The sequence below is a fragment of the Branchiostoma belcheri genome, unplaced genomic scaffold (assembly GCF_001625305.1).
Source record: "Branchiostoma belcheri isolate BF01 breed outbred unplaced genomic scaffold, Haploidv18h27 scaffold167, whole genome shotgun sequence".
NCBI lineage: Eukaryota > Metazoa > Chordata > Leptocardii > Amphioxiformes > Branchiostomatidae > Branchiostoma > Branchiostoma belcheri.
Window position 1 is genome coordinate 103483 of NW_017803124.1, and position 26708 is coordinate 130190.

Here is a 26708-nt window from a genome sequence, read left to right on the forward strand (position 1 = left end):
CATCTTGGATTTTGGCCAATGACGTCATCAAATGAGCATAAAGTATGCATATTTAATGATAAAATTTACATAAAATTATATGGGACGTTATTATTATTAGAAACCATGAGTAACTCGACATAAAACCCATAAAATTCTTTTGTTGGAACAAAAAGTACTAAATTTAGCAAAAAATGCCTGTCAGAAACCCGTTGCCATGGCAACACAAAAACATTTTCTCTTATTCCAATGATATAGAATTGTTGCCAACAAAATTCTAGGATAAGTCACCAAGTTTGGCCGTTCTAGCGCTAGCCGTTCAGACGCTAGGTGACATCAAAGTAGGTAGGGTTAAATTTGCTATTCAGGTGCAGATACTGCTAGTATCCGTAAATGCATCAGGTTGGAATTGGTAAATGATGGAATAACAAAGTCATTTATTGACAACCTATTTTTAAAGAAGAGCCGACGTTTCGATGACACCTTTCAACTTCATCAGGGCTAACATAACGTCTGTGCTCGGAAGCTAGGTGTTACTGGCTCGCTGTGCTCGGAAGCTAGGTGTTACTGGTTTCAACGTCTTTATTGGTTTTCCAACCACAAACATACATATGCAGGGAAAGACACAAGTCTCCCTAAAGTGGGTAGTTTGTTACAATCAACACATAATTGGTTCACTGTGCTGGGAAGCTAGGTGTTACTGGTTCACTGTACACTGAAGCTATGTGTTACTGGTTCACTGTGCACTGAAGCTAGGTGTTACTGGTTCACTGTGCTCAGAAGCTAGGTGTTACTGGTTCACTGTGCTCAGAAGCTAGATGTCATTGGTTCACTGTGCACGAAAGCTAGGTGTTACTGGTTCACTGTGCTCAGACACTAGGTGTTACTGGTACACTGTGCACTGAAGCTAGGTGTTATTGGTTCACTGTGCACTAAAGTTAAGTGTTACTGGTTCACTGTGCACTACCGCTAGGTGTTACTGGTTCACTGTACACTGAAGCTAGGTGTTACTGGTTCACTGTGCACTGAAGCTATGTGTTAGTGGTTCACTGTACACTGAAGCTAGGTGTTACTGGTTCTCTGTGCTCAGAAGTGAGGTGTTACTGGTTTACTGTGCACTGAAGATAGCTGTTACTGAAACAATGCAATCACAAGTACAATACTGCACTCTTGTTTATTGTAGCTCGGCAATGCCAGAGCGGGTGGAGTGAATACGTCAACCACTGCTACAAGCTTATGAAACATCGAGCCAGGTGGACCCAAGCACAGGCACGATGCGGCCAACTCGGTGCAAATCTGGCTTCTAGTACGAACAAGGAAGAGAACAACTTTATTACTCCGTGAAGGAGGTCAGGACCTCCGGACGGAGTGTTGTGAACGGCTGGTTTTTCGTGTTCGCAGTCAAAACACTGGGTTCTCTTTGTGTAATCGGCACGCAATTTTATACGCCGTCTGCGGGCATGCCCTTGTTGATGCACGAATGTGTATTTTTGCCGTCGCTGCTTTCGCGGTCAATGTAATATTGCAGATGCACCCCTACAATTACGAGGCGAATTGGAATGGTCCAGAAAAACGCGTTGTTTGGAATAGCAGTGGGGGATGGAACTTCATGCAGATACGGGGTGGTTTGGATAAGTGGTTCCAGATGTTTTTGGCCGTACTTTAGAGATGGCAAGTTTTTTGGAAGATGTTCGCAGCCAAAACGCATTCTTCCGTACGTCGCATTTCTGTGTAATTTCCCATGTGGTGTGGCATTATGTCCGGGATGATGCACGTCTTTTTATTTTTACCGTAGCTGTTTTGATATTGGAGTAAATTCTTATTTTCGAAACGTCCCCATGTCGTTGAAATATGTTTTCGCCCGTTTATGTGACCGGTAGTACTTAGTAAGTGGCGGTCAGGCTTATGGGGACGGAAATGTGGGGTGGTCAGAGGTCAACATTACGAAATGTAAATACCGATGACGTAATCCTATCGATTTCAAACTGGTCGGCTGTGGCGACCTAGTGGCGGCGTTTATTTAGTCACGTAGCAACTGGCCGGTCGTCCTAGCAACGAGCATGCTGGCCACTTCACTGTACACATGGCCAATATTCTTGGGTTGGGCCGCTCCATAGTGTTAGTGGAGCAGCTCTTTGTAAACATGGACAATATTTTTGAGCAACCCATCAATGTGTTCTGCCTCGTGGTCGGATGTGGTGTGGGGCTGGTAAACCGCACATACTAGTAGATCGGGTAATTTTATGATTTGCTAGTTGTAAAGGCGTCTTGTAGTATGAGCCGGTATATGAAGAAGTAGCCTGTGTTACACAATCATGCTTTCGGCCGAATTGATGTGCAACTGTTACTAATTACAGGGACTGCCGCTGCGCTAATGCCGACTGGTTGCTTGGTCAGTCGCGCTGTCCTGATACACCGCGAATGTTGGGCAATATGCGAGTGTTCCCTGTAGACAGTCTCGGGAGTCATTTTTTTTTCGCACATTCGCACATTCCAGGAGCCAAACCAAAATACGTTCATGAACCGAGTCCAAAAAACCGAAACGTGAAAATCGGATGATCGGACCTGATGTACATTTCTCTTTCTGTAGATTGTACACACAATACACACATCTTTAGATAATCTGGCCATGGCAGGTAAAAAAAAGTAACCCTGAATCATACTAGATAAGCGTAAATGCATGTTTATGCGTTCAAAACAAGAAAAGAAATTGTTTCCCGGTATTAATCTCTTGAAACACGGCGCTGAATATTGACGCAAAAATATTTCGGGCATCGCGCGCCCTTCCCCGTTGTTTCGACTGTATGCAAATCCCGCGTCACGTGTCGGCATTTCGCATCTCTGATTGGTTGTTGCGTCTTAAGATGACTGAGCCGACGCGCGTTTAAACAATTTTTCTTTGTTCGATTTATCACACTTCACAGAGAATTGTCGCCAATGGCTACTTCTTTTTGTTGCAATATATAATACTTCACGGAGAATTGTCGCCTATGGCTTCTTGTTAAAGTTCTGATTGCTCATGGTAAGAAGTCGTTTTAGCTCTTTGCTTTTTCTTAAAGGCGCCCAATGCAATTTCAGGATGGCAAAAAAAAAAACAAATCTGGATGAAGAAATCTGATTACCTGCCATTTCTTAACACATTTTCGTCATTATGCCATACTTGAAGCATTTGAAAAAGCCCCAAAGTAACCTACAAAGAATCCATTTTTTTCGGTATTGGACATGAATAGCTAGAATCAACCTACGATACGAAAGAAGTTACGTTTTCCGTCATGGTAGAGGGTTTTGCCGCTCTGCATGAAATTTGATCTGATGTCTGTAACATGTAACAAAGTAGTATACATGTCCATCATGGACAAAAACAATACCTCTCAAGTATACACAATCTAGATATCCGAAAAGCGATCACAAAATTAAGAATTAGTTGTCATAGATTAAACATAGAAATAGGTCGATACAAGAAAATACCAAATGACCAAAGGTTCTGTCCATTTTGTCCAAACATGATTGAAAATGAGCACCATTTTATAATGAACTGTACACTATACAATCATAAGCGCTTATTGCTGTTCACCTTTCTTTCCGCTTGTTCAATTGATTTCAATACGTTAGATCCTATAGATAAATGCAATTACATTCTCAGGGGAGATAATCAATACAGTGTTCAAATAGAAAAATACATTAAAGAATGTTTCGATCTTAGAGAACACATATTAGAGAATAGTTATCCTTTATTGTTACACCATACATATACTCTGTACGTAAGATGACGTTATCCACACATGTATTTAGCTTTGTTAGATCTTTAGTTAAGTTGAGATCTTTAGTTAAGACCGTACAAAAGTCTCTGTGCTTTTTTTGTTGTGTCAATAAAGAATCATGTATGCGCCATTCTTTTATTACCCTGAAATATGCACATTGATTGGGAAATTGCAGTATATTATTATATTCTCCTTTAATGGCAGCACCTAATGGGTGGGCTCCGAAAGGTCAATATCTTGTCTGGTTTGGACTGAACCGTCGAGCAGGAGGAGGGTGGAAGTGGACGGATGGGTCACCTGTTGTCTACCGGAACTGGGCCAAGGGGAAGCCAGTTCCAAGAGTCAAAGGAGAGAACTGTGGTGCTCTGTACTGCAGGGTAAGTGATATAGTTTCATTCCCTTCGATTCATAAAATAGAAACCGATGCAATGGTCAAGTGGGAAGAGTTTTCGCCTTGCATTCGGTAGGTCGTGAGTTCGATCCCCGGCCGAGTCATACCAAAGACTTTGTATATGGCATATAAAATTATACTTCATTTGGGAAGACCACTACCACACACCACTACCAGGGCACTAGTGGGTACAAAAAGTTCCCCCCAGGTTAGTGGACTAGCCCCCTTTTTACATCGATTTTTTTACATAAAATTTACATTGAAGGGACCTTGTTTTTTTCGGGCCGCCTTGTTTTTTCTGCCCGCTCGCATTAGATTTGGAGTTTGCGAAGGATGTCATCCATAAAAATTACTTGCTGTGGCCTAATTACTAAAGAGGGTAAAGTTCATTCCAGCTGTCAAAACGAGACTTAAGATGAAAAGACCTGACAGCGTAAATCTTGCAATCACATAAAGCGTGTAAGCAGAGTGTAAGTAGGATGTGGTATGAGGTCGTCAGGTATGTGCACTTTGTAAATATGGTATGAAACATAAATCCCCACTCCATACAGTTGTAAAATACATCATACGTCTGACTGTCTCTTGATTTTATTTGATTTATTAGACTGTATAAACAGCCAGGACTGCCCAACTAGCCGTGGGCTATTATAATGGGCTAGCCCTCACAACAAGAACATAAACAATTCGGAACAGGTAACAGTTAACAGTGTCGGTTACACTTCAGATAAACATACTATTACATAACAGATGTTACATAACAAATGTTGCGGCCTAACGTTTATAAGCTATGCAATCCGGCCTAGTCATCATGCGTTTACCATAATTACATTGTGTACTATATCTACATTGTCAGGTTAACATACATGTCTTGTCTATGTCTTTGACGTTTTCGACAGGAAGCCGGGCCTAGGAGGAAAAGGGGTCAGTGGCAGGACTTCAAATGCCACTTCGAACTGTCCTACATTTGCAAGCGTCTAAAGTAATATCAATCCGTTTATAGAAATGGAACTAGAGGTCGGAGGAGGTCGGAGATCTCATGCCTTCGTCAGAGGGACATTGTTCTAGAGAAATGAACTTGCGTGTTCTTAATTTTTTTTAATAATCAATTTGAGTATGAAAAATCTCTGTACTCCTTTTTTTTACGGAACACCCTGAAATAGTTCGCCACAGATTTACAGACGCGCAATCATTCGTGTTAGGCAACCTAAGTTATTTGATTTTTGACTGTTACTGGAAAAAAAATACAAGTTACCAAAATTTCTGCCTACTGTATTATGATCAAAGTGTAAGGATAGTGTCGCAAAATGTAAGAAGAGAAGATGTAATGAAGGGAAAGAATCAGAACAGGACGACTACTGCTTAGTTGATTTATTGCTGTTTTAATTACGACTATACGACTTGTTTCTTGTTACACTATTCAATTTGCGTCCTAACATTTGTATACGTATTTCCTTAGTATTATTCCAAACCTAGGCGTTTTTTCGGCCTTTCATGTTTTTATCGCGCTTTAACATTAGATCAAAGGTCTCCGGAGGACATCATACATAAAAATTACTTGGTGTGGCCTTGCGAGGACCTGACGCATGTCCAACCTTTCCTCCTCCCGCTGAAGTTATAGAACAGTCCCTCAATGTAAGCAACGTTATCTGATCCCAGCCTGCTGGTTTATGGGGTTCCCCAGCTGTCCTTCAGCTGAATACTCTCCAAGCAGAGGTTGGTGGGGGAAGATCGTTACATTTTTAAACACAAAAGGTCCAGTGCAGCGACGTAAGAAAATACAAATATTATATTACACCCCACAAACCTAGTATGTAATTGAGTAAACCAGTTTATTTTTAGTGTTAATAGTGTTAAAGAACCATTTTCAAACTAAAGCCACCATACAAGTTGTATGTTTATGATTTCTTGGGCACGCTACCTGCATATTTACTTTGTAATCTATGTTATTTTGTACTGTTATGTAACATATGACGCAACGCTTAAGAGACTCATTAGTTGAAAAAAACGCAATATAATGTTTATTATTCATTCTTTATTTCAGGTAAAAAAAACATATAGCACATGTACAATACATCATTAAAATAATGATACATTTATATTATAGAACAAAATCTTGTTGCATTATGCAACATTCGGACAATGCAACAAGTCAATAGTCTGGTCAATTTTATCTGCACTAAGGTAAAAAAAGGTTTTTCGAGCCCTAAGCTTTATAAAACTTCTTATTTTTAGACGTTACGAAACTCATTTCTCAAAAACGTACATTTAGTGGATTTTTGGTAAAAATACCATGCGGTACTATGCTATGGTAAAGTACCATTTTAAATTGTTTTTATTATGATCTTAGGCCACAGCAAGTATAATTTTATGGATGACATCAAAGCGCGCATTGATTTTTGCTTGATTTTGGAAAAAAATCATTTCGAAAAAATTTTGTTATTTCATTTTTTTATTTCAGGTAAAAACCCCATAAAACACAGAACATCATTAGAATAATACAAACCTCTAGAGACATACAAATAATACCAAAAAAAACTAGATGCATACAAGTAGTAAATTTCGGAAGTCTTTCGGAAGAATTTATATAGTTGCTGTAAAAGGCATAAGATCTTAGTAGGCGAATGATGATTGCGTTATGGGAGGAACAGAAAATAAACAAAAAATCATTGCCTAGGCGACGATTTAATTAAAATCATTGTATTTGGGCAGCCTTTTTTTCCATTACAATGCTTCTATAAGTTTCTAGCTAATCACGTATGAGTACGTGACAGAAGAAATGTAATGCATAAACAGGGGGCATGGTATCTAACATTCTATTTCTAATTATAAGCTGTTGGGCATGTTGGCTGGGTTTATGTCTTCTCTGAATAAATCCACGTGCGAATTACTTTATGTCAGATTCCTGGTCAAGCGGACGTTGACCTTAACTTACACTGAGGTCACATTTACAAGAGGGTCTGCATGCCCTTTTTCGTTAACCGTTATGGGCTATTTTAATTTACCGTTAATCGTTGCCGGCCCGCTCTAATTCAACGTTAAGCGTTATCAGTATATTCATCGTGAAGCGTTATTGGTCGTTTTAATTCAACGTAAAACGTTATTTGTCATCCTAAATTCAGCGTTAAGCGTTAATGAATAATTCTTCGTTACGCCTTATTTTGCCTTTCAAAGTGCAGGAAAATGCGTCATTGAAGGTTCAAAAATACAAAATTTCCCGAGGGAGAATGCCCCCGGATCCCCCTTCATTGCTCGCGCCTTTGGCGCTCGACTCCCGCTTCTTCGCTCGGTCCCCTTCGGCTATAGCCAGTACCAGTTTTCCATCAATTACCGGAAGTTTACGAAGCGTAACAAATCCGTCAACCTTGACAGACAAAATTAAAAAAAAAATCTTGAGTAAAAATATGAAAACATCAGAAGGACCGACAAACACTCTCAACACCATGATTTGCCTCTCAAAATGCGGGAAATGCGTTTTTGAAGGCTTAAAAATCCTAAATTTTCCGGGGAGCACCCCTCGGACCCCCTTAGATTGCGAGCGCCTAACTGGGCGGACGGAAAAAAGTCAAGCTGGGTAGAGCCTTGGCCGACGTCGACTCGGACTCCTCTTTATATGTGGACGCATTAGGGGACCAGGGCAGGTGGGAAACAGGGAACACATACCTTTGATGCGTGCTTCATTACATGTAAGGTGTACGTAATTTTGTCAGTGATGACCTTTTCTCACAAAGCGAGATACCAAATCCAGTGCAGCCTGTCAATTTACCGTTAAGCGTTGCCGACCGTCCCGAATTTACCGTTAAGCGTTAACGGCCCTGCTGAATTTACCGTTAACCGTTGCCAGGACCCCCCCATGCAGACCCTCTTACAAAGCCGGGGCCCAGTCGGCCGTCGACAAGTTATAAACAATTCATATAAAAATTGTACACAAATAGGGTTAGGATCAGTCTTTTAATTTTTTTGTGTGTGTTTTGCTATCATCTTATACTTTTCGTTCCATAAGACTGTCCGGCTGGGCCCTGGGTTGGAAATGGGACGTCACCATTAAAGCTGGTCTTAAGAATTGTTTACTTATCACATTTATTTAGTACGTATTTTTATTCTAAGGGAAGAACGAGATAACTTAAGAGTCATTGCATGAGAAAACCAGGCAAAATCGATGGGAGGTCGGAAGATGGGGGTCGGCCAAATCCGCTCATATTTTGTATATAGGATAGGTATGGGGAACTATCACCAGCCATATGATTAAAACCCTCCAGCTCTTTTTTGTTATGGAGTTCTGGAACCCCCCATGGAGACCCTCAATGATTGGATAATTTTTGCCTGGAAATTCACGAAATTCGGATCGCTCTCTCCAGAGCTCTATGAAAGATTTTGATATGCGCTTTTGATTTTTACATTTTTTTATCTCTCTAGTCTAACCATACGAAATGTGAAACTCTGGCATTGAACTTTAAAGGGTATGCTTGGGGGTTATCGGAACCATTGAAAGCAGACTTTGAACGTTTTTTAATATTAGTCATTTTTAAAGGGTCATTTGTCACACAATCTGCATTTGTTTGGGTTGGTTTTGATTTTTCTGAATAGAGGAACATCTATTCCTTAAGAAACAATCGTCGTTTATTTGGGATCTAAATATTGTGAGTCGTGGGAAGAGGCTAATTATGGGGTATTTTAGCTTCTGAAAAACAGTAAATCAAGCAATTTCGCTACCATAATGCAAACGCTATTGACTGGAATATTGTCTTTCTGAATCAGAAGTATGCAGGGGCATGGTGACTGCTAAAATAAATGCAAATGAAGTGATATGGGCTCTGCATGGGGGTTTTGAGTATACTTAAAATAGGTTTAACTGATTTATCATGTGAATAATGCTGTCCCACTTTACATTAGTGGATTATATTACTAGCAGTTTGTGTATAGAAAAAATAGTAATGAATAATTTGGGCTCTGCATGGGGGTTAATGGGACACCTTTCACATATTTTGTTTCGTATCTTGTTTCTTTATAAGTGTGTAATTTTTATATCATTTTGACATACACACACAAAAACACAAGTAGCACACCATAACAAGTTTCTGCCCAACGCGTTTCCTCGCACTGATAGCTCTTCTAAGCCCATAGTCATAGCTAGATATTAGATGTCTAGCTTTCTTCAACGGATATTTGTACTGGCATTTATCATGCAATCTTCTAGATTAAAATGCATGTGCTTGCGCTCTCTAATATGTCCTTAACTAGATAAATTACTAAATAACTTCATATATCTACTATGTTGTACTCAATAAAAATGCTATGTTTTGTAGACATTGGAGTTATCAGGCCTTCAAAATGTGATACCATGTGATACCCTGGCTAAATGGATACAGAGCATGTAGCGGCATTATCTAGAAACAAGACCATAACAAGGTCAAGGCAAAGATCCAATCTTGAGATAATTGTATGTAGCTGTACTTTTGAAAACTGTGGAAATGAATAATGATAAAAATGACATTTTACTTTTAGTTTTGCTACTACCGTAAGTGCAACGAATGCTGGTCATGCATTGTAACAACTTGACAAATTGAGTATAATCTGTCATATTATGGACACATTATGAAACAAAACTCCAACAAAATACAAAAATCAATTTACACATGTCTGTGTGCCAGCCCTAGGGTGGTCTCCAATTCCTGTATGTAATTGTAAATAACTTGAGCTTCAGTTCATTCAGCTTTAATGATTTGAGGCCTTTGCTATTTCGCACGAGATTATAATCGGTGTCTTTCACTATAACCGGGTGACTGTAGTGAATGCTAGCATACGCTGTCTTTTACAGTGCCTGCCACTCGCCTTCCTTTTATATCACCTATTTATGTCAGTGGCCACACATTCTGTGTTTTCCTGCTGTCTCTGATACCGACAGTCCAGCAAATGGCTTGTAGTCTGCTTTCCTGTGCGCCACTAAATTGGCTGGAACAACGGCCTATACAGCTTCCCATCAGCCTGGCATCTCCTGAGCCACTTGTACAACATCAGCTTTCTGGCCCGACCTAGCTCCCTGAGTTGAAATGTAATTCAGATAGGTCTTCAATTTGTCTGACATTGACCGTCCAGTTGCCCAGCCTTCAACTCGGGAGGGTCCCATGATATCAAGGATTCTACCCCAAGTGACTGTGGGGCTAAGTAGGGGCCATGCACTATACCAGTTACAACTTGATCATTTCTTGCGTATTTTGGTGTTTGCACAATAACTCTACGCTCATTGATAAACTCCATATATATATGCTAACTCCTATGCCGAGCCCAAAGGTACAGTATTGTGAACCCCTTTGTCTACACACAGACTACAAGTTACTAACGCTTGTGTATAGGGTTTACGGTAACAGCTAATGGCGGGCGTGGTAGTTAGTACCATTCAGATGCAAAGTCCAATTTTAAAAGTATTGTAAAAACCCCGTGCAGAGTCTATATCACTTTCTTTGCATTTATCGCCTTCACCAAGAATGTTATATTTTCGGTAACGTTCGTGTATGTGTGTATGTGCGTGTGTGTGTCAAAACGATAACTTGAGAAGACTTGGGTGGATTGTCTTGCCATGGTATTTTAAAAGAGGGTATTGATGTGACCTGAAAATGATTAGATTTGAGCCCCCCTGGCAGCTTGTTTAGGTACTGCAGTGGGATTTCCAGTTTGATATCTCCTGATCTGGACATGCCAGGAAAAGGAATTTTAGGTGGTAAATGGCTCCTCTGAAAAAGTGGAGCCTATTATGTAGCAGATTTTTTTGAACTGCAGGAGAGTTTGTTAAAAGAATATTAGGATAACTCAAGAACGTCAATGACACGTCGTCGTCATTTTTCGTGTGTGGGTAGATTTAATGACGCTTGACATGAGTTTATGGATCTGATATGATTTGCATTATTAATCTATAAACCTGCCACCTTCCATGATAGAATTATTCAAACTTGTAACGTGTATGTAAGAACGAGAGGAACATCGCCATATATCAATTATGAAAATGGAGACTTAATTTTAACAATTAATGAAAATGTTAGTGCTCGTGGTTTATGCTGGTACTTTCATACTTGCGGCATTTATAAGTTTATTGAAGTTGAAATAACATCAAACATAACTTATGTGGATCTCATTTGCATAATTCATGAGAAAATGCTAGAAAGACAAACACTTATAATTCGCCAGCCGTTAGGTTAATATTTTATGGCGAAGGTGGGAGATGAGGAACTCTAGTTTCAGTCATCATGTCCGTAAAGACTTCTGATCCAGCAGTAAAACTTGTTCTGGTGTGCTACTTGTGTTTTATGTGTGTGTCATGATCAAATTGTATACACACGTATAAATAAAATTAGTATAGTGTAAAAAAAATTACACACTTAATTTACACACAAGCAAAATATGTGAAAGGTGTCACATTAACCCCCATGCAGAGCCCCAGTTATTCGTAACTAATTTTCTATACACAAACTGCAAGTGCGCCGGATAATCCAATAATGTAAAGTGGGACAGTTAGCATTATTCACATGATAAATCAGTTAAACCTATTTTAAGTATACTAAGAACCCCTATGCAGAGCCCATATCACTTCCTTTGCATTTATTTTAGCAGTCACCATGCCCCTGCATACTTCTGATTCAAAAAGACAATATTCCAGTCAATAGCGTTTGCATTATGGTAGCGAAATTGCTTGATTTATTGTTTTTCGGAAGCTAAAATACCCCATAATTAGCCTCTTCCCACGACTCACAATATTTAGATCCCAAATAAACGACGATTGTTTCTTAATGAATAGATGTTCCTCTATTCAGAAAAATCAAAACCAATCCAAACAAATGCAGATTGTGTGACAAATGGCCCTTTAAAAATGACTAATATTCAAAAACGTTCAAAGTCTGCTTTCAATGGTTCCGATAACCCCCAGGCATACCCTTTAAAATTCAATGCCAGAGTTTCACATTTCGTATGGTTAGACTAGAGACATGAAGAAATGTAAAAATCAAAAGCGCATATCAAAATCTTTCATAGAACTCTAGCGAGAGCGATCCGAATTTCGTGAATTTCCAGGCAAAAATTATCCAATTATTGAGGGTCTCCATGGGGGGTTCCAGAACTCCATAACAAAAAAGAGCTGGAGGGTTTTAATCATATGGCTGGTGATAGTTCCCCATACCTATCCTATATACAAAATATTAGCGGATTTGGCCGACCCCCATCTTCCGGCCACTGCCTGGTTTTCTCATGCAAAAGTTGTGATAAGTAGTTTTTGAAAGGTTGTGTATTTTTTTTTTTTACCACAGAAACATTATATGGGAAAAATGAGATAAATTGTCCTTATCTCTTTTTTTCCATATAAGAATTCATTCATACTCTATATGGGAAAAATGCGTCAGTTGGTAGCGCCTATACCCCCCCCCCCCACTGTTACAGAACTACAGCCATCAGTTGTATGTTTCTCAGTGTCCGTGAGCAGACATGTTGAAAGAGTTCTCCTATCCACAAGCCAATATCATGATTCCTCATAGAACAAACTATTTTGTTCTTTGAGGAAATGATGAAATACGGTTAGTTTTGTAAAATCTACCATGAACCAATGAGGTTAATAGGCCTGAACGCAGCTCAAACTTTGTTTTTGTGGAGAAACATTCCATTGAGTTTGGAGGAAATCTTCTACTGACTCGGCTGAGAAAACTAGGTGAGAACCCTATCATCATGACCGGTATACTTTGTTGGGAAGATTGAATGTGTGCACACAAATATTGTAATCTACTCAATACCTTGTGGGCTATCGTGCATTGATTTGTCCATGTGGCTATTTGCCTTTTTAAGACAGAAAAAGGTATCTTACAATAGTGCCGAAATCTCTATATTCTGAAATGTATTGTAATTTTCTATATGTTTGTTATTCTATTACCTTCCGTAGCTTATATATTCTATCATTATCGAGAAACATTTTAAATTTTCCAGTGTCAGTCATGCTAGAAAACCAACGATGTACTATGTGCTCACCCAACTTCATTACATAATTGTTTACTACATAATATATATAATGACTTTTATCGCACAATGGTTACATTGTTACATGAATCCATACTCATAGAAACTAAAGGCTAAGAATGTTAGACTTTTACCGTCTCACGCCTCTTGGATATATATGATGTTACATGATGGCTACGCAATAAACATACTGAATACTCGTACAGCACGAAATAGTTCACTCTAGATGCACTCTTTTGCTAATATGCGTTGCTGAATATGACAAGTATAAAGGTTACATGTGAATCTACGGAGGAATAACAGGCCAAGTAGGTGCGCGTCTTTGCTTTAATTGTTGTCCATTGTCCTGTGAACCCAGTCGAGCATGGAGCTGACCCGGGCGTACACTCCAGGGGACTGGGGTCGAGCGCACCCGTCTCCCCAGCTGGTCACACCGTGCAGGATCCACCGTCCTGCCGCCGGACAGACGAGCGGGCCGCCAGAGTCACCCTGCAAGATAGACGTGGATTCAGGTGTATGCTTGTATGTTCATATACAAAGTAACATAAGGCTTTCTTACCTTTGTTGTATAATGAAAGGTATTACGATTTGCATAACTGTATTCTCATTGTATTACATCTGCGGTACACGTGGTACGAGCGTACATTGAAACTCGTTTCATGCCTATAATTTTGCAATGGGGGTCATGTCATAGAAGAGATCGTTTGAAAGTAAGTATCGACATACCTTAGTTAGATGCGTTGTTACCTAGAGATATCTATATTAGCATTATTATGTAAAAAAAATTGAACCAATTTGTGATTGGATATATATATACGTGGTGCAGTTATGTGGCCAATAGTTGTCTAATAGTTTTGACCAATTGGATATTGCTGTACCTTACCTTACTTACTCTTACCTTACATAATGATCCACAGATCAGAATCATGTCCTTGTCTCTATGTAGTATTTTCCAACTTACCTGGCAGGTATCATGTCCGCCAGTGTCGTAGTAACCAGCGCACATCATAAACTCAGTGATTCGGCCAGCTAAGACTAACGCAGGGGCGTTGTTACATTTGTCATTGCTGACCAATGGGACGCGGGCTTGTTTCAGCACGTCCTCGTTCCCTGTACCTGATATTGTGACGAGATGGACAATATTATACTCTAGAATCAACACCCATGAGCGCGTCGGCAGAACGTACTGCACGCGAAGCCCGTAATGTATTGTGCCTATTGAGCACTTCGGCAGAACGTCTTTTATAAGGTCGTATTCGGACATATATAAAAGTAACACTCCGTCTGTAGTTTCCAAATGTTATGTCGAAAATAAATGTCGTCTGCAACAGGCATAATTCGGATGCAACGTTGACTAAACAAGAAAGCTTTTTTAAAAAGCTGGCCAGAGGCCAATATGGGAAGTTATGGTTGGGTTACTATTACCTAAACAAGACAGGCTTTTCTGAGCATAACTTGCCTTGGGTACTTCCCCATCCCGTAACGACACAGCTGGTTCCCTCGGGCGGATCGGCTCCTGGGCCCGAGACAAGACAGACGGGCCACACGTACTGGTTCAGTGTCACCGGTCGGGCCAGCTTCAGTAAGGCCAGGTCCTTATTTGTCGGGTTACGACTATATCCACTGTGGATGATAACCTGTAAAAGTAATCCTGATTAGTGAGGATTTGGGGCCCTCATGCTCGTAGCCAGGAGTTTGGTTTGGTTTCTTCCCACTGAATTTTTTTTTAAATTGAACGTCTAAAACGGCATTTTCTGCAGTTACTAGAAGATTCTTCCAATAGTGAAAACTTTGAAGGGTAAAGATACTGACCTCCAAATTTTCGATGACTATCGGCTCCAAATTCCGCCCCCCCATCCCCATCCCCGAACCATAAGTCTGACATCTGACATGTATGCAGCCTCAATGTTTTTTTATAGCATGAATATGCGTCCAAAGATGAAAGGACCGCATGGTATTTATACCATTTTTTAATGCCAAATAAATAACGTACCTTGGAAACAGGTATTCGTTGTTCTGTTGAGTCGGTGATGTATTCGGGTTTGTTGTACTTGCCAAGGATTACTTCGTAACCGCCGGGCGGAAGACTGAAATACATCAATGCAGGTCGAGTGGACTGGTGAATCCAAAGGATTACGACAAATATTTTCAATATTAATGTAATGGATGCTATAAGTGTATGTGCCAGAGTGAGTTGGCCTGCAGCTGTGTTGAGACAGAATTTTTACTCTCGTTTCTCCCAATGGCAAACCCACATACTGCACGTCGTCTGATTTCCACCATGATAATTATCTTCTACAGCCTTTCTTTCTATAGATCTAGTCGTGCGTGCCATAACCCGATATGAAAAGTTTGCATGTCAGTCTGAGAACTTTGGGTTTAAATTTCTCTCAGCCACAACACTTGAATACCTTCAAAAGACAGTTGATGATACATTTACATAACAGGTTTAATGCGGTCTATGACGCCGATGCTGCATGTAGCTGGATATCTTTTTACGACTTTATGGCCACAAGGCCGCGATAACTGCCCTATAGTTGTCACTATATTGTTATATATCTTAATATGTTATAGTATGATGTCATTTAAATTGTCTATTTTTGTATCATTACTGTTTTTTTCATGTATTTTGTATGTGGAGAGACAACTGGCAGAGGTGCAAATATGAACCTGTTTTGTCTCTCCTTCATGCTACTTGATGTTGCATTGGAAAGTCTAATAAATAAATAAATAAACCCATACGTACTCATAGTCCACACAGTGTGCAGCGGTTAGGACCCAGATGGGGTGGATGAGACTTCCACCGCAGTAGAATGAGCCATAACGCAACAAGTAGACCTGCCAAGGCCAACTTCCTGGCTGGGCAGCGTTACCACCGACGATACGGGTTACGGGGAAGGTTGGCGATATAGCCGGAACACCACATTTCGCGCCACCTGGTACACATGTAAACCAAACATGAAAAAATATATATGGCTGAACTCCCAGCAAGGTAGAAAGACATAAACATTATCTTGTTATTCTATTTGCATTTCAGATGTTTCATACATTATTATTTGAAATGATCAAATTAAAGGCAAGCCTCCAAAATTTTTCTTTTTTTTATGATAGAACACATGGAAAACATAGATTATTTGGGGTTGTTTACTTTGGTGGAAATTGGCATTCTCGGGATATACTCCGAATTAACTGCCTTGTAGAACTTTATGATGTCAGCATTCGACGAGTCCTAACATGTGCCGATATGAACAAATGGCGAAGTATTCCATTGTGGAGACCACAATTGAATTTATCAAAGTAAATGTATATACAGAACTAACAAGCTATTGCTATGCTGCCTTGGTCAACAAACAATTCACCCTAAAATCAGCATATCGGTTGGTCACTGTATGTCTTATTTTACATAGCATCAATTTTAAGTTCAGGGTTCATATACAGCGGCTACAATTTCAGAGTAAAGAAAATAACTAAAAAACCAACCACAATCGATTTCATCACTTCCATCAGAACAGTCCTTAGTGCCGTCACAGGAAAGAGTCGTGTTGACACAGTCTCCATTCCAACATGTGAACTCCTCTGGAGAGCATGTTTCTGCAACACAGATAAGATCAAATCAGTATAAAAGAGAACAATTGTAACACTAAAAGTGTATTAACATCACCGCAACATGGTTTGGTTAAAATGTGTATAATTTCAACGACTTAGAATGATGCTTTCATGGTAGAGGTAAATTCTCAGACTGAAGTATCGACTCAAAAAAACACTGATGTATTCCTTATCAGTCAAACAAATTTCGTGTCGTATCTAAGCAGCTGGAGAACGCGTTTATATTTAGAGGAACAGGTGGGTTTTGTAGAAATGCAGCGTAGTACACTTACGTGGGGGATCCTCAGCAGTAAAGTTGGCAAAAAATCCATGCGTCGTCACTGCACTATCACTGGTGAGCATTACAAAGGCGCTGTTTCCAGTGGTGGACACTGGTGTAGCTAAAGAACCACAGAAGGTGGCGAGCACAGGATCAGTGCCATTCGGCCCATCATGCACAGCGAGGGAGTCATAACGACAGCCAGTAGAGCTTTCCAAGTTGAACGCTGCAAATCTGTAAGCAATTTGCATCATATGTTACTATTTTATCAATGTTACAATTAAAACTAAATCCAATTCTCTTATGATTCAATTGTTAAATTGGTCGAAGTAACATAGGCATCGTAACATTGCCTGCATATTCTAGACCGCATTCAAAGGAGAATCTGTGTTGCCATCGGTCATTCTCTGGCCGCAAAGCTGGATACCCTCTCACACAGACGCAATGTCGCATCCTTATCCCTCTTGTACAGATACTTTCACGGTCAATGTTCAGGAGAACTTGCACTTCTTGTTCCGCTGCTCAGAACCTTTTAGGTTCTCTTACAGTTCTCATCAAGACAAAAATTCAGTCATCCGGACTGCAAAATTATGGAACTCTCTTCCAAACAGTTGCTTTCCGTCCGACTACAATCCACAAAGCTTCAAAACAAAGGTCCATCGCCATCTCCTGACATAACTACATTATACTCACTTAAGTACCTGTAGCTCTATGCCTAGAAGTGGCCAAAAATAATTGGCCTTGCATTGAGCGACACCGTTAAAAAAATCCAGCTGCTGCCGCGCCGCCTGATCGCAACGTTTCGCAAAGGGCGGTTATACCGGCTATACAGATACTAAAACAGATATGATTGAGCTGTGTGAAAATAGTTGAATTGTTGACGATTATAATTCATTAAAATACACCAGACACAATCTTTCCAATTGGTTATAAATGTATGTACTAATAGCCAAAAATACCCTTTTTCTAAATTCAGTTACAATGTGAGTTTCAATTGGCTAATGTACGTAATGACCCTTTCTAGGATTATCAACTTTTTTGCCAGTGATTATGCTAAGAAAAACCACCTGGTCCGATTCCTTTAACCACCGAATGATGTGACCTAAGTACATCATTAACCCTTTACCTGATGACCACGATCTTGTCAGGGCTCACAGTTATCAGCCAGGAACAGCGGGCGTTGTTAGGGTAGTTGCCAGGGTAACCCGGGGACGTAAAATTGCCTGAGAAGCCCGTTAGTTCAGTTGTGTTTTCACATCCCTGCGATGGAATTACTAAAAGATAATACAATTCCATGATTATCATAAACAGACTTCTGGATTTGGCATTTTATGGTTGCGGTGTGTATCTATAGCCATCCGCTGGTCCGTTTTCATGATAAATACGCACCGAATACGCCTTTTTGAAAAACAAGAAAAGGCAAAGTCAATTGCGTAAAACTTGACAACGGTGAAGTTGCTTAAGATGTTGGTTTGTAGCCATTAATCTTAAAAAAGGGAACTTGGTCAGACCTTTTGCCTTCATTCATGTGCATGCAATAACACCACGCCAATAGCATATTATGTGACATATGTTTACTTTTAACACTGTACAAAGAAACAAAGTACATGAAAAATACACTGAATGACACTTTAAGTGTGGAATTATAAGTGTTTTCATTTATCACGAAACGTAACTTACCATTCGGAACAGAACAGTTAGTCTCGGGAAGAATTTCACAGATTGAATCGTACCATTGCAGGTTTAGGGCAAGGGCTCGTCCGCTACATGTAGCGTTGATCTCGTTACAAAGTGATTGGCATGGATGACTGTAAAGTAAAAAACAATAATGGTGTTATTTGACTAACAGAGGCACAGTCAGAGAGAGAGAGAAAAGAAAGGGACAAAGAGAGAGAGAGAGAGAGGATGAGAAAGAATTTAATGATTTGGATAATTACTTAAGTAAGCTAAGTATCCAAAAAATCACGAGAACCTATCAGTTATAAAGTGCCAACGTATAACCGTCCTGGTAAATAAAGGGTTTCAGACCGATATTACTCGTTAACGATATCAAAGTCTTTCTTCCACGAACAAATTGACCCTAGCATGTCCAGAACATGAGGTATAAGCATTGCTCTGCTGTATTACGCAAGAATGCCATTTTGCAAACACTTGTTGATTATAAAAATATAATATTACGATCCATATTCACAACTTAACGCTCATTCGTCCCCCCTCAGAACTCGTGTGGCCACATGGATGGTGTACTACTAGATGAATGGTGTACTAGTAAAATAAATCATAAAAATTAAAACTATCCGCCATTTTGGGATCGTCAATCTTGAATTTTCGCAAATAAAAATGGACTAAAGAGGTTCAAATGAACCTTTTATGTAAAAAGAAATTGAAGTAGTGGTAAAATGTTATGGAAAATAGTCGGGATATACCTGATTTGTTTATATGGTCCGCCATCTTGGATTTTGACCACTGACGTCACCAAATTAGCATAAATTATGTTTTAGCGATGGCACAGTGTTGTCTTTGTTCCCTGGTGCGCTACCATTAAGTTCTCAACATCATAACTTTTCTGGACTACTTACATTTGTCCATTAGACGTACATCTGGGGAAGAAAAGTGAACACAAGAAGGTTTGAAGGCCCCAATGACAGTCCCGAATGCGATCGTATTGTGAAAACAATAATTGGGCATTCTGCAGAGCAACTGTTTGAGACGGCCACCGAAAGATGTTTGGGAATGATGTCTGGTTGTATGACAGGCCCATGCAACGGTTGTACTGAATTGTCTCACATCCTAAAGTGAAGAAAAGTAGATTTAGAGGAACACTCGAGTTTTTCCGCAATGTCGACATGGTTAAAAGTTATTGATAACATCACGGTTGCCTATTCGTTTGCCTATGAATTTAATGTCAAAAGTCAAATTCATCATTTTTTATCTACTACGAGTAATACTGCAAAGCCTCATCTGTAGAGAGTGTGTCTACGCAATGTGTGGGAAGACATCTAGCACTATTTTTATAGCTAAGATGAAATACAAATTTCTGACATGTTAAATAAGGTATGCATCCAATAATTAAAGGACAAAATGATGTACACAAGAATATATATAACTGTTTATAGTCAGTTTTGTTTATGTTTGTACCTAGTCTGTCAATGCCCTTTGTTAGTTTAGCCTGTTTTTAAAGCCTGAGTGCGTAATTCAGCGATTTTATACGCTGCCATGTACCTGGATTGTGGTCAATAAAGTATAATATAATATAATATAATATAATATAATATAATATAATATAATATAATATAATATAATATAATATAATATAATATAATATAATATAATATAATATAATATAATATATATTTAACAAAAGATATTCCAACGAACAACAGCAACCAGTCAATGCAACACCCATTTCAAGTTGAAATCACTTACTACAAGACACCTCATCACTTCCATCAGCGCAGTCAGAATTACCATCGCACGTCAGGTTGATAGAAATACAACTTCCATCCAAGCAGGCAAACTGGTTCGCGGTGCAAGAGGCTAAAGAAACGAACAAGATAAAAAATATTTCAAAAGGAAAGGGCATTTCATTAGATACAAATAACTTTCAAGATATAATAAACTTTCTCAGAGATTAATTTGAGTCCGAATGAAAATTAGAGATTATTCTATTTGGACTTAAAAATGAATCCATTAAATATATGCAGGTATATGATTTATCTTTTGATTTCCGAAAATAATGTGCTGACACTGTAAAGAAGCAGACATCTAGTTATGTGCATTAAAAAAGGGGTAGAAGGTAATGTTGTAATCACAGGAAGAAAAAAAAAACTGGTCTTACTGCAGGGACCAGATCTGAGAGCAATGTCATCAATGGCCATGTCACTGGTAATGCTTGATCCTCTTACACCTTCAAACCGAACCTGTAAAATGATTACATAAATTAATTAGTATAATTATCTTACATATTTTATCACATATACGCAAAGGAAGCATGACGTAGAACAATGTTCATAAAACATTGACATTGCTGAAATTGAGTTTTTATGATCTTGGTTATCTTTGTCTTTAATACTTCAGTACATCATGTCACTCGCCTGAAATACTGCAGCATTAATGGAAATAGATGTTGAGGCCGGCAACCACAGATTTCCTTTGTCTCCAGACCTTGTCCACAATAACATGTCAGATTGATCAGGTTGGGAGACATAGACGTTCAGAGTTCCCATAGTCCACCCATACATGTGATAGAACCACCGCAGGCAGTGCTGACCGGTAGAGCCGATAATGGGTAACGTCAGACTTGCCGTCGCACCGGTAAAACCGCTACTAGCTTCCGTGTACATGTAAAAACCTGGAAATTAAGCAGGTTAACAGATAAAGCCTGGAGTTAACAAGGCATTTCCTGGATAAATAATGAACTCTAAAGGATTAAGATCCGATGATCTATAAGAATATCTCAAAGTATTATCTGTACCATATATAGCGCTTTACGTATTCCCATTTAAGATCCTTGAGCTAGCTATATTGTTCCTAGCTAACATTTAGAACTAAATAGGATGATATATTTGAACACAACAAGGTAATAACAATTGCCAATACAACTGTTGACATACCCGATCCGTCTGTATTATCTCCTAAAGGTCCTGTAGAAAATGATGGGGTGCCACCAGATTGTCGAATCCACTGAAAACCTCCCGACGTTCTCGTAAAATTGCAATGATCTTCTTGAAAGTCACATCTCAAGCCCTCCTCAAGGTCTTCAATTGAATAAGCTAATGAGAAATAAAAACTTATAGAAAAATTTTTACGGATTTTCATTAGGCCATGTTGATTTGATTATACGGATGACATCCTCTGGGACCCCCCCCCCCCCCTAAAAAAAGGTTGGCAAAAACGTTTCCTTTATTATGAAATCTAGTGATCACTGTAAGGGTTGAACAAATGACACAGAGTATGGTTTGGCGAATAGTAATTAAATTAATAATAACTTCATTTTTTTTTATTTCTTCACATTGTCTTCTTTTCCATAATTGATTTCGGCATTCTATGACATAAGTATCGTTTTCCAATATTGTTTTTTGCAACATACGACATATGTTTGCTCATTTTTTACGATTCACATTGTGGTTATTTCTTTTTTGGAAACAGGCAAAAATGTATGCGCATATAATAAAATCAACATGGCCTTATTTACGGTTAAAATTCGTAGACAAAACAAAGCGATGGACCTACGTTGCAATGCTTGAAAAACAGATTATTAAATAGGAAAATCTAACATTCCTACTGTGGGCATATGTATGTTATATACTATGTAATCGGACTGTGTTTTTCTATATTTTAGTCGGTATAACCAGCCCAAGGCGTAAAAACATCAACGTCTGTATCAACATCTTTATTGCCGATATAACGCCAATTGGCGGTACACACACAAGTTTCGTATCACACGGTATACCGGTAGTGTATCATGATAATGACTATGACTAATTAAAAGTTCGCCAGCTTCCCATATCTCATTATTAATAACCTTAATATCAAACATTACCTACCAAATTCAAACAAACATATCAAAATGATGAGAAAACAAAAACGCAACTATATCAAGCATTACAGCAAATGAAGGTGACCTTGACAATGTCCTTCACAGACTGAAGTAACAACGAGAATTGGTCATTATGAGTGCGTATACTTACTGCAGTTTGCTTCGTCACTCCAATCTGGACAGTCAGCATGACCGTTACACTTTGCCGACAGAGGTACACAGAGAGAACCACCACACTGGAACTGGTCAGAGTGACAAGCTGCAGTGATAATTAGTAATGTCATACTATCATGTATCAACGTGTATGATGTATAATGAACATAGTTGTAAAAAAAGTTACCTCGCCTGACTAATCCAGGCAGTTGGACTAACTGTAGATTTGTTCTAAGCGTTTTGCGTTGTTGTTGTTCACGCAAAAACACGAGAATCCTATACAGGAAATAAAATGATTAGGGAACATTATTTTTGCATGATTATAAAAAAAATCTGTGGCAAATATTGTTGGAAAAATTTAAAAAAAAAGCACAAGAAATAAGACGAAAACTCTTACTGCAGGGACCAGATGTCAGATCAATGTCATCGATTGCCATGTCACTGGTGTATCCAGATCCTCTGACACCTTCAAACTGAACCTGTAATATATTTTTATGAAGAAAGCATAAACAAATGGATTGTGATAATAGTACGTATATCATTACAAAAACATTTTTTATGTCAGGTCGTTTGTCGCCTATATATTTGCATAATATAATCAAGTCTACGCTGAAAACTGCAAATGCTGAATTGCAAATATTGCAGATAGTCGTTATCATAACCATAGTGCAACCCACCTGAAACAAACTTGCATTCACGAAGATAGAAATTGACGCTGGCCACCACACATTTCCTTGGTTTCCAGACCTTGTCCATATCAACATCTGAGAATACTGAGGTTGGGAGACATAGACGTTCAGTGTCCCCATGTCAGACCCGTACATGTGGTAGAACCACCGCAGGCAGTGCTGACCGTCGGAGGTTATGATCGGCAACTTCAAACTGGCAGTTGCGTTGGGAAAACCAAATCTAGCATCCGTGTACATATAGTACCCTACAAACAAGAAGAGACATGTCACAAGACACCCCGAGTTCAATATGTGTATTTCTCTTTGCTTCTGCTAGAAAAAAAAACGTTCCTAATACACTGAATACCTGAAACTTCAAAACGATAGAAATATGTCACTAGAGAATTCTTTCATCAGTGACTATCAAACTATCAGTGAGTATCAATCCATCTTGTTAACGGAGTAGCCTAGTCTGGCGAGAGCACGAGACCAGGCCCGATACTTGCATCGTTCTGCCGGGCCCTCCAATACCCACCATCCTCACCCCACCCCGTACTCTCGCCAGACAAGGCCACTCCGTTAACAAGATGAATTGATAGTCATCGAAAATTTGAAGTCTAGTACTCTTACCCCTCAAAAACTTGTCACTGGTGAAAAAATTCTCTAGTAACTGTAACTATACGTGACAAATGAATCTCTTCAACGATAGAAATATGGACGTTAACGTACCATATCCATCCGTATGGTCTGCTGACGGCCCTGTTGACGATGATGGAGTACTATAAGCCCTTCGTCTCCATTCAAATGAACCTGTACCACGCGTAATGGAGTTGCACTGATCTGTACTAAATTGACAATTCCAGTCACTTTCGTTACGACCTTGAAAGGAATAAAGGCAAACAATTATTAGATAATTTTTAAATGAAAATGAGTTCAACTGCATGTTGCCACTGAACACTATCAGAGCTAAATGGTCCTATTTGACAATAAAATAAAATTTACATTTACATTTATATATATTGCAAAGAAAACTTTGGGTACTTTGCAAAGAAAAATGCATAATATTTGCCTTCGCATATGGTCTGCTTTAATTCTTACTCAAATACATTGATATATATGGTCGGGCATGAGTCTAAATCCCTCCAACTATAAATTTGCAACATTGTATAACCCAGCAGCAGTTATCATGGTGACATACGTCAACAAATCAGGTCATTGACCAGCTCAGAGGTCAGTGTTTGGAACGGAAGAAGAGGAAAGGTAGAAAAAACTACATGTTTTCTTTCGGTAACATAATAAAGATGTTACCTTCAGGGATAGTAACACCACATCTGTACCAGCGTCCATAAGACCGTCGACTACTACTCCACCATCCGGATCCGGAATTATAACCGATTGATCCATACATAAAATCGCGTCCACGATAAGAGCGCCAATAACCTATCACAAATTAAAGAAATTCACAAAATCATTACTTTTTATCTTCCATGATGCAAACACCTTCGTGTTCTTTATATAACTAACGTCCATTGATTAATGCTTAATGTGACAAACATGATGAATGTGACAAACACAGCAAGTACATTTTGTTTTGTAAATATACAAAAGAAAGCACAAAAGGTACTATACGTCGGTGCTAAATACGTGATAGATGATTTAACGCTACCGCTACGAATATTCAAATAGCCACGTCAACGTACCTGTTCCACTACAGGTGCGATAATCCGGATCCAGTGACGAGGACGGAGGATCTGATGAAGCTCCAACAAGCTCACAGTGATCCTCACCGTGTCCTGACGTGTCACCAATGTTCCGGAACGTCCCGATCAGGTTGTCACTCAGAAATATCTTGTACTGAGTCGATGAACACAAAACAACACCGACGTGGAGAATCCGACCGCCGTAGGTGTAGCTGCTGGGCCTTACAAAACGCTCACCGGTACAGCTGGTGCAAGTGTTGTCGTAAGTAAAGTTAAACGGCACCCATGCTGGGGGGAAAAGCAAACAATCGTCATTGAGCAATTAGCAAACATAACTAATGAAATATCGCAACATAAGGGCAATTTCATTCTCTGGGAACCCCAAAGCTGGTGCGAGTGTGCGAGTTTGGCACAAAAACAAGTCTTCATTCAATGACATTAGTATCGTTTTCTACTTATTGTAACATACGATCATTTTGTACGATTTACAATATGGTCTTAAACGTTTTTGAAACAGACGAAAATTCATGCGCGCGCGTATGCCATCCATATCATCAAATCAACATGGCCTAAATAAAGACATAAGCAAAAAAGGTAAAATGATCTATTATAATAGTATTGTCTAGTCTAAAGATCGACCCGATCTAAGCCGGCCTTTGTCGGTCTCTCCTTAAAAATATGGATACCTTTGAAGGGAACAACACCCAGGTTTTATTTCACTGTATGTTTGAGCTGTGCAGAATCTGAAATAAATAAAACATCTCAAAAAATTTGAAATGTACTTACTGCAATTTAGTTCATCGCTCCAATCAAGACAGTCAGCTTCGCGATTACATTTTGCTGAGAGCGGTGCGCACCGCGAGGTGTCACAAAGGAACTGATCAGGTCGACAAGCTGTAGGTATGTATGAGGAAAAGTTTGCAGGTAAGTACCGTGTTATTTTTTTATTTTTATAAGTTATTTTCAAACTCTAAGAAGCTGCTAGACTTTCATGGTGTTCGTTTTGTCAACGCAACTTAAAAAGCTTTCAAAGGCTACAGATAAAAACACTTTGTTACTCACTGCAGTTATGTTCATCACTCCCATCCAAACAATCAGCTTGGCCGTTACACCTATCCGAGAGTGGTACACACCCCGAAATGTTACACCGGAACTCGTAAGATTGACAAGCTGTAGGTATGTGTAAAGTCAACATTAATAATGTCCATCTATATCCATCAATCTATTTATCTATCTATCTAACTATCCATCAGTCTATCAATCAAATATATATATATGAGCCAGCAATTTATCGATTGAACATCAAAGACATACATGTTCAGGGACCGGCTAATGTAAAAAAATAGGTCACATAAACAGTTGTGATATACACATCGGCCCTGATTTTTACCTCCATGAAAAATGGAGGTATTGTTTTTGGCGTGTCTGTCTGTATGTCTGTGTGTTTGTGTGTGTGTGTGTGTCTGTCTGTCTGTCTGTGTTTCCGCAACTTTGTGGTCAGCATAACTTCAGAACGCCTTTATGGATTGCGATGATATTTGGTATACTGGTAAGTCTTGAAAAGACGAAGGTCAAGGTCAAATATGGGCCTTTTTTTTAGAAATTGCAGAACGCTCCACTGTCAAAATTCCCGACAGAATCTAAACCACAATATATATATATAT

General features: G+C 39.2%; 2 protein-coding genes and 2 long non-coding RNA genes across 4 annotated transcripts in view; all 4 read right to left on the reverse strand.

Moving 5' to 3' along the window:
- Positions 1–13380: 13380 nt before the first annotated feature.
- Positions 13381–19745, reverse strand: LOC109466424 (plasminogen-like). The gene is made up of 10 exons (XM_019764142.1): positions 19564–19745; positions 18665–18792; positions 18111–18258; positions 16998–17218; positions 16600–16710; positions 15866–16055; positions 15113–15206; positions 14579–14756; positions 14081–14235; positions 13381–13608 (listed from the first exon to the last, which is right to left on the reverse strand). The coding sequence occupies exons 1-10, from the start codon at positions 19743–19745 to the stop codon at positions 13447–13449; spliced, it is 1569 nt and encodes a 522-aa protein (XP_019619701.1). The 3' UTR covers positions 13381–13446.
- Positions 19746–22683: 2938 nt separating this feature from the next.
- On the reverse strand, positions 22684–23378 carry LOC109466452. Its single transcript, XR_002140023.1, has 3 exons — positions 23354–23378; positions 23074–23155; positions 22684–22782 (listed from the first exon to the last, which is right to left on the reverse strand). It is a non-coding gene; the product is annotated as an uncharacterized LOC109466452 (long non-coding RNA).
- A 730-nt stretch (positions 23379–24108) lies between these two features.
- Positions 24109–25193, reverse strand: LOC109466451. Its single transcript, XR_002140022.1, has 3 exons — positions 25045–25193; positions 24653–24784; positions 24109–24223 (listed from the first exon to the last, which is right to left on the reverse strand). It is a non-coding gene; the product is annotated as an uncharacterized LOC109466451 (long non-coding RNA).
- Positions 25194–25316: 123 nt separating this feature from the next.
- Positions 25317–26708, reverse strand: part of LOC109466425 (membrane frizzled-related protein-like) — a 3221-nt gene continuing 1829 nt past the window's right edge. Inside the window, exons 5-6 of the mRNA XM_019764143.1 lie at positions 26178–26214; positions 25317–25332 (exon numbers count right to left, since the gene is read on the reverse strand). Coding sequence (XP_019619702.1) covers positions 25317–25332; positions 26178–26214 — 53 coding nt within the window. The remainder of the gene's footprint in view (positions 25333–26177; positions 26215–26708) is intronic.